This window comes from Lycium barbarum, chromosome 7 (genome assembly GCF_019175385.1).
Source record: "Lycium barbarum isolate Lr01 chromosome 7, ASM1917538v2, whole genome shotgun sequence".
In the NCBI taxonomy this organism is placed as follows: domain Eukaryota; kingdom Viridiplantae; phylum Streptophyta; class Magnoliopsida; order Solanales; family Solanaceae; genus Lycium; species Lycium barbarum.
The window spans coordinates 124,221,866-124,230,593 of NC_083343.1; the positions used below are offsets into that span (position 1 = coordinate 124,221,866).

The 8,728-nt window shown below is 33.9% G+C and overlaps 2 protein-coding genes across 3 annotated transcripts; one reads left to right on the forward strand and one right to left on the reverse strand.

The window, feature by feature from the left end:
• The first annotated feature begins 1,655 nt into the window (after positions 1-1,655).
• LOC132604153 (putative HVA22-like protein g) lies at positions 1,656-5,574 on the forward strand. Its single transcript, XM_060317514.1, has 7 exons — positions 1,656-1,834; positions 3,456-3,496; positions 3,599-3,697; positions 3,784-3,840; positions 3,926-3,989; positions 4,085-4,294; positions 4,794-5,574. The coding sequence occupies exons 2-7, from the start codon at positions 3,465-3,467 to the stop codon at positions 5,208-5,210; spliced, it is 879 nt and encodes a 292-aa protein (XP_060173497.1). The 5' UTR covers positions 1,656-1,834; positions 3,456-3,464; the 3' UTR covers positions 5,211-5,574.
• A 768-nt stretch (positions 5,575-6,342) lies between these two features.
• LOC132604154 (gibberellin-regulated protein 1-like) lies at positions 6,343-8,346 on the reverse strand. 2 transcript variants are annotated; one of them, XM_060317517.1, is made up of 4 exons: positions 8,098-8,346; positions 7,823-7,865; positions 6,677-6,881; positions 6,343-6,644 (listed from the first exon to the last, which is right to left on the reverse strand). In XM_060317517.1, the coding sequence occupies exons 1-3, from the start codon at positions 8,248-8,250 to the stop codon at positions 6,700-6,702; spliced, it is 378 nt and encodes a 125-aa protein (XP_060173500.1). In that variant the 5' UTR covers positions 8,251-8,346; the 3' UTR covers positions 6,343-6,644; positions 6,677-6,699. The 2 variants fall into 2 exon arrangements, with proteins under 2 accessions (XP_060173500.1, XP_060173499.1); XM_060317516.1 differs by having other exon boundaries at positions 6,343-6,881.
• Positions 8,347-8,728: the final 382 nt, after the last annotated feature.

Sequence of the window (8,728 nt, forward strand, 5' to 3'; positions counted from 1 at the left end):
ACTGAATTTTTTCAAACCTATATCCTGAAGGCTAGCTTCGCTCCTGATCAGAGCTCTCAATTTTGGCCCCTAAGGATTGTATAATTCTTGATAGAGAATGCCTGAAAGTTTCTCCCTTTAATATGTATACATGGTGAAAATCCAAATTATCTGGGACGGTATATTTAAATACGTAGCAAATAGTTAGAAAAGTGTGGTTGAAATAGACGTTAATGAAAGGAGTGGAGAAAAGCAAAAAAGTCTAGTATTAAGGACATTAGGCATATGCACATAACTTTTGATGCTTTTGTTATGGTGAACAACTGAATATAGTACAAGTAATTATTAAGGAAGCAATCTAAGAAAGAATCTTTTCTTTTCAATTCCTTTTACTTCTTGTTTTTACTTTTGGGAGGGTTAAATAATATTCTTTGCTCTTCATATACTTATCCATTTTAAAACCTAAATTAGAAAATACAGTTAATATACGTAGGATCAAAGCTGTATACACTGACAATTTAAACAATTATCCCAAAAAGAATTGCCAAAATGCATCCCCAACCAATTTCATACAAGTTCATTAGCCTAATATACATGTTTGGTAAAGACTTGGTAGTATCTAAGATTGACGCTAACATTTCTCCAAATAAGTTGTTCATAGTGGATAAGGTATCAAATGAAATCTTGTCTTCCACTTAAAGCCATTAACACAATGCAATTCTAAGGCGTGTTTGGCATAAATAGATTATTTTCCTAAAAAATTAATACTCCTTCCGTCCCAATCTATGTGACACCATTTGACTAGACACAATTTTTAAAAAAGAAATGAAGACTTTGGAAATTTATGGTCTAAAACAAGCCTTAGATATTTGTGTGACTGTAAATCATTTCATTAAGAGTAAAAGGAGAATTTAAAATTTAAAATGTTTCTAAATATAGAAATGTAACATTCTTTTTGGGACAGACTAAAAAGAAAAGCGTGTCACATAAATTGTGACAGAGAGAGTAATTTTTACTTATTTTATGGTACTTGGTAAGTAAATAAAAATATTATCTCAATAACATTTATATATAATTTAGACAAACACTATCGTTGAGTTGGGGGTGGGGTATAGTTATAGGAGATGGGCGGAAGAACGTGGGTGGGGGCCGACCGGTGGGTATGGGAAAGAAAGACAATCAGCATGAAACTTCACTTATGAAACTTATTTTTTCAACTTTTACCATAAACTCATTTAATTGATTTGTAAGAAACTTATTTTTCTAGATATAATATTTTTTTAAAGCACTTTGACCAATCAAACATTAAACAAAAATGAAAAATAGTATGTCGTTTGGTACATGGTATAAACTGAGATATCCCAACACTAATTTTATACCATATTTGGTAGAAGTTCTAAATTTATCCTGAGATAAATTTATACCTTCTACCAAACAGAGTATAAAATGAAGCACAATCTTAAGGATGAGATATCCCGGCTTATCCTATTAACCTTGAGATTATTTTATCTCATCTCCCGAATGGGATAAATTAGTCCTTAGATTATAATCCCGAGATAATTTAGTCCGCATACCAAACCACCCTGAAAGAGTTGGAAAACATACATTTTCCTTCCTACCAAATTTTTCTGTGGTTATGATGAAGATACCCACTCCATCACCATAGACCCTCACACAACTAATCTCCCCTCCAACACAAATCAAAATACAAAACCCCACTATAAGCTAATTTAAAAATGGTATCATGGAATTAGATACATAAAATTTCAAAAAGACACAAATCCAATCACCCTCCGCTCCCACGCCACCCCCCCCCCTCCCCCCGACCCCACATCTCAACGGTTCGCCGGTTCCGGTAACTTCTACAAACACGTCGTTAAACTACATTCTCATCGTTTATTAACGGAGTAACTAACTATTACTTGTGTTGTACACATTTTATTTTTTTCATTCATATCAATTCTTTATTTGATTCATTAATAATAGATACGGTTATTTCTTGTGTACAAAATTTGAATTTATTAAATGAGTGATGCAATGCAAGGCAGTTTGCATGTTTGAATTAGTAAATGCTTGCTTGAATGTGATTCTAGACTACTAAGGGGTCGTTTGGTAGTTGTTTAGAGTTATGCAGGTATTAGTAATATATATATATATATATATATATATATATAGTTATATAGTTATTCATGTATTCCTTCTGTCCTGCATAAAATAATACTCCATCAGTCTCAATTTAAGTGTCTTAGTTTGACTGGGCACGGAGTTTAAGAAAGAAAGGAAGACTTTTGAAATTTATGGTATAAAACATGCCATACATATTTGTGTGGCTGTAAATCATTTTATTAAGGGTAAAAGGGAAGTTTTAAGTTAAATTATTTCTATATATATATATATATATAAATGTATCATTTTTTTGGGACAGACCAAAAAGGAGAGTATATCACATAAATTCGGACAGAGAGGGTACATAGATTCCCTCATAATTTATAAATGTATTAGTTATGCGGGTTTTTAAATTGTAAATCAAACACCATATTAATTTTATGCCTGAATAACTTGCCTCCTAACTAGCTACCAAACGACCCCTTAAATGCTTGCTTGACTGGCTCCTATATGTTTGTTTTGATGTGATTCTGGACTAAGTTGTGGCACACTATTGTCTTTGTAATGTTCTTTTAGCTCAGTCGAAAGGGATATATTATTGGATGTTTGCTTTCCTGTGATTGCTGTATAGCTTTGTTCTTTATTTTTAGGGATCAATGTTATTCCTTCTCGGTATTCGGGGCTGATAAGCTAATGAGGGGATTTGTATAATCCTTGAATGGATTAAAATGCAAATTTGTGCTTATAAATAATGAAGTGGAAACTAAAAGCAATTTTATTTAATGTTAGTATTGGAACATTGGGCTCCAAATAGAGCGGAATAGACATAGAGGATATGTGTAGCCAACCCAAATAGTTTGTGATTGAGGCATTGTTATTGTTGTTGTTGTTACTCCATTGCTTCTGGCACAGAAAGGCCCAAAAGTACTGGCATTCTTGGCACTTCCTGTGTTCCTTTTTCTTTGTAATATTCCCGTTTGGCCGTGAAAATTTTGAGTATTTGAAAAAAGTAGTTTTTGTTTTCAAAGTGAAATGGTATTTGGAAACTGGAGTTGTGTTTGGCCATGAATACAAATTGGAGTTGTTTTTTGAATTTTTGTGAGTGATTTGGGAGTGAAAAAAAAGTGAAAACAACTTTTGTGCTGTTTTTCAAATTCCGGAATTCAACTTCTAAGTTGAACTCAGGAATTTTATGGCCAAACACGATTTCTGGAATTCAACTCCGGAAAAAAGTAAAAAATATTCATGACCAAACGGCCACTATGTTTAAACTGATTTGTCCTCGTAAAATTCAATCCCTGTGTGTTGAACTCTGTATGCTATCAGTGTGAGAGCTTGCTTAACATGTACTGGCTTTTTTCCTGTCACAGGGATTCAAGATGATTGGATCTTTTCTCACCAGAGGGCTTGTGTAAGTTTGAATATATCCCATTATAAATATTTAACACTGGTAGTCCTAGTTTTTTCGATTGCTGAACATCCCTAATCATGATCATTCCTTTTCCTCGCGCAGGATGGTTTTCGGTTATGCTTATCCTGCTTATGAGTGTTTTAAAACTGTAGAAATGAATAAACCTGATATCCAGGAACTTCGCTTTTGGTGCCAGTATTGGTATATTGCAGCATTTTCTCTTTCGGTCTCTAAAGTATCTTCTTGTGAATCTTGTCTGTAACTTCGTCATTCCTCCTATTTTTCAGGATCTTAGTTGCTCTATTGACAGTTTGTGAAAGGTTTGGTGATGCTTTTGTTTCATGGTAATCATACAAAAAATATGGCTGTTCATATAAACTTCAGTGTTAAATCCCCATCTAGTGTTAACACTTTTGTTTTGTTTTGAAGGGTTCCTATGTATAGTGAAGCTAAGTTGGCATTCATCATATATTTGTGGTGCCCCAAAACTAAGGTACTCCGCATACTCGTGTTTGAATATTTTTTTCTTTGGTTAGTTCTGGTAGCGTCTTTTTCTAATTGTTTCGTTTTCTCATAAAATTATTGCAGGGAACAACATATGTCTATGATTCCTTCTTTAAACCGGTAGTTTTAAAGCATGAACCTGAGATTGATCGTAATTTGTTGGAGTTGAGGACAAGAGCTGGAGATATGGCATTTCTGTATTGGCAGAATGCTGCTAGCTATGTGCAGACTACGATTAGGAGTTTTGATATATTGCAATTTGTTGGTTCTCAGTCAACTCCTCGCCCAACTCAGGTTTTCATCAATGTGTTTTGGAGTTGATCTTCCTATCTCAATTATGTTCTTTGAGTCATACTATTTACCATAATGGTGTTAGCTGCTCGACATCTGAAATCTTATTTCATCAGGAGCATAAATTTGCTTCTCCAGTTATACAATAATATGGTTTTAGTAGCTTCACACACCTGAGATCTTTTTTTTCTAAATAGCATTTATGTGCTAGTCATATCTATGAGTTGTTCCATTTTTTGGGGCTATTTTTACGAGATTGTGGCTAATGAGTGCTGTTACGGACTCATTCATACTTAGAGAGATGGGAATGTAAGAATTAGAATTTCAGCAGAAATTGGTTTGTCTATGTTATTGCATGTATTTTGTTTCCTATCCATCATGAACCCCCTCCCACCTACAATCTTCTCTCCACAACTGTGTTACTGGAGTTTGGGGTTACACTTGGTATGTTGTTGTTGTTGTTTCAGAGGGTCAATTATGAGCGTTTTTCTTGAAATTGCAGCCGCAAAAGCAAAACAGTAAAGGTCGCCAACGCACAGTAACACCACCAAAACGCAGACCAGTTGCCCCAGCAACAAAGGTACAGACTGAAAAACAAGCATCTCCTGCTTCTACTGAATCTTCAAGTGAAAATGAAGCAGACGCAACAAAAAAGGTGAAGCTCTCACAACCGCCTCCAGTGGCTGCCCCTGCTGCTGCTGCTTCCGCCTTAAATGCACAAAAAACAACTCCAACTGAAGCCCTCACTCAAACCACCAAAGCTGCTTCGAGTTCAAGCGAAACTCAAGTGATGCAGATTGATCGAGTGCCTTCATTAGACAATCAAAGTGCAAAACCTCCCGTTGATACAGTCATGGAGGAACCAGTTCGAGTAACACGTGCCAGATCAAGGAGGACACGGGCTGCACCCAGTCCTTGACTTAGCTTGTTGCAATCCGGTCCTTATGCATGTTAGTTTGAAGCATCTGTTTAGATGGTGGGGTAAAAGGATGGATTATAGAATGTTGAGCTCAATGTACATGTCATATCTTCTTTCATTAATTACTGAAGTTGTCCATGATTTTTTTAGCATGGATTGAGAAATGAGGGGGTTGAGTGAGGAGGGCCAACGGACACAATTACCTTTCATGATGACTATCAAAAATCCAAATTTAAGTACTTGTAAGGTGCTTAGTGATTTGAGATGTTAATTCATGGTTCATTTTGTGGGGAACTACCAGCTAGCTATTCTTACTCTGACAATGATCTTGAGCCAATGAAACTTTGAGCTTCTTAGAGAGTAACTGAATATATTTTACTTGAAAAATATGTTTACGTTATACTAGGCCTTCACTATGTAACCATCCATATTCATGAGCCAGACCAGAAAAATTACATAGAAATATGGGATGGAGATTTGTACCACACAAGTCAAAGCTGATGCTTTCTAGGAATCGATCCATCTTATATTTAGTAATCTCTTCCTCTTTTCTATGTTTGAGAAAATAAGCAGATTAGTTAGCCATAATTAGCTCAGATGTGACTTTTTTGCTCGGTTTCGGTTGCTAGACTCAGTAATGGCCCTTCAAAGTCATTGACTCCATGGAACGGTTAAACTCCTTTTTTGACCTCCCTCACCTTTGAAACTCGGCAAATCCTACTTTGCTTTTCAATAATCAGTTTGATCAAATATCGAAATGATACGAATCTCCAGCGTCTTAAAACTTATTTCCAAACAAACCGAATCCTTCATCATACTTAAAGTTTATGCGGAGATATTTGGTTTTCTCCTATGAATATTTAGCATATATCATTTTGTTTTACTCCCAAAACAGAGAAGGGGTTTGAGCATATATGAAGACGGTTAGTTTCGTCATAAACAGCGTTAATTAGAGAAGGGCCATTCATGTACATGGACAATGGACTTTCCTGCATGAAACTGTACCCAACGGCCAACCCTTTTGATCTGTTGATTGAATAAACTTAAACTTAATATCCTGAGGAAAATATTATTCATGCTAGTAAACTTCAAGAATATTTAACTACGAGCATCCATGTTCACAGTTTTACACTAATAGAAATGCTACGTCATCAAATTCAGTATTCAATCATCAGAAATGTGATCACGGGGCAATGAATTCCCTAATATACATGTAAATATCACTTATTTATGTCACAAAGTAGTAGTAAGATAGTAGTGGCAACTTACCCCTAATTAATACTATACCCCTTAATGCTACAAAGCTATATATACACGTGCACAAACAGAGACAAGATTACAGGAGAATACTGATCATCATCTAGCTAGCTCGCATATGTAAATGTAAAGCCTAATATTTATTACTTAATTATTACATATTTCTTAAAGTTCTTCTATATATATATATATATATATATATATATATATATATATATATATATATATATATTTAGGGGCACTTGCGCCTGCCACCATGGGTAGTCATGTTATAGTAGCAAGGGCAAAGTTCTTGATTTCCAGAAGTGCCAGGTGGCACACAGTTACAACGAGCACAACAAGTCCCACATGCTCTCTTGCACATTTTCTGTCTTGATGCAAGACGACATCTTGCCTCACATGCTGCTCCACAATCTGCAAATTGTAACAACTCGGAGTCAGGGATGGATTCAAGATTTTAAGTCAATGAAAGTTGGTCCTTAATGCAACAACTATTACTTTTTGTGACCATGAAGGAGTGGTAAACGAGCAGGTTGAATTGGATATGGGCGGGTCGAAAACGGATAAAATATTCGATCCGTCCATAGTTAACATGGATAAAATTAAAATGGGCTAACTGATAGATTAGAGGTATATCCGTATTATTCATAGTTTCGGGAATAGTAAGATCAAAACACAAGCTAAAAATTAAAATAAGCTTATACTTTCGTAAAGCAAGAACTCATGAACAATAACAAGCAGACAATGGATATTGATAACATGAATATTCATATTTGATCCATTTTTTAAAATTCAATTACCCAATCCATGTCTAATGGGTCGAATTGGAAGATTACTTGTCTTTCTTAAGCATTTTGCCAATCCTAGGACTAATTAGTTATATAAATAACATCCATCCCTTATTGATGAACCGTATTTGAGTCCAGAGTTTAAGTTTATGATTGAAATTATTTATTACAATATTTCTATTACTATAAGAACGTGTAATTATAACTAAATAGTATATATAAAAAAGATTAAATTTATTAAAACTTTCCAAATGTAAGAAATGTGTCGGAACAAATTTTGTTTAAAAGAAAAAGTGTCATGGACAAATTAAAGGGGTAATACTCTCATCTTGAGAATCTGAAAATTTAATGAAGGACTAGCACATCTATTTTATGAGTTTTAATTATATATTATCAGTATAATTTTCCTTTACATTATAGGTCCCTTTCATCAGTTGTATCAGTTTTTTTAAAATTTATTTTCAAGATTATAAATAAGACAACATTTACTTATAAACTTTCTTTTAATAACCTGATAGTATAAAAATTCATTTCAAGCGAAATAGATTAGAGTATGTAAAAGAATACCTAATTTAGGGGTGTAAGAACTCTCTGTTGCATGCGTGTTTACCTGAACGATCAAATACCACAAGCATACGTTAGTAACAAGCTCCATGTAAAAGAAAATAAATTCAAACATCATCACTAAATATCTTATAAGTAATAAGATTTTTCTGAAAATTCGTCGTTGAATAGGATTAATGATCAAATTTTTATTATTTGGCGACATAAATTGTCCATTGTTTTGTGTCATAAAAGAATATATAATTTCATGATCAGCACTCAGAAGCTAAAAAGGATACCACTTGGTTGTCAGCTTCAACAAGTTGAACAAGAAGTAGAGAAATAAAAACCATAGCAGCAAGAAGCAATTTGGAGATGGCCATGTCTATAAGAGCTCTAGTACTGGCTGAATAATATTGTTTGCACCGTATTTGAAACTTAATACCATTCATATATATAGAGAGAGAGAATGAAAAGAAGATAAATTTAAATTAAAGTGAGCAACAGCTGTGAACAACTAGATAAATTAATAATAAAAACTCTTGTTCCTTTCCTTGACGTCGATAATAATCTATATATACTCATTGGCGGAGATAAGGAAAGGATATGTTTAACCAATGAAAGGAAAAGGGAAAGGATATATGTTTCCCGTGATCTTAATTAAGAGAAAAGCACCTATATATTCTTTAATAATTCCTTGCATGCTCTCGAAGGTTCCAATTGTTACAAATTAGTAATCTCAAGATCAACTTTATCATCATTAAAAGATTAATATTACCTAACTTTCTTTGAAAAAATTACTAATAATTTATCGGCTGCTTTAATTTGTTCCACAATTTCACTACTCCATCCGTTTTAATTTATGTGAACCTATTTAATTGGACACGGAATTTAAAAAGGAAGAGAAGGTTTTTAAATTTGTAGTGTTAA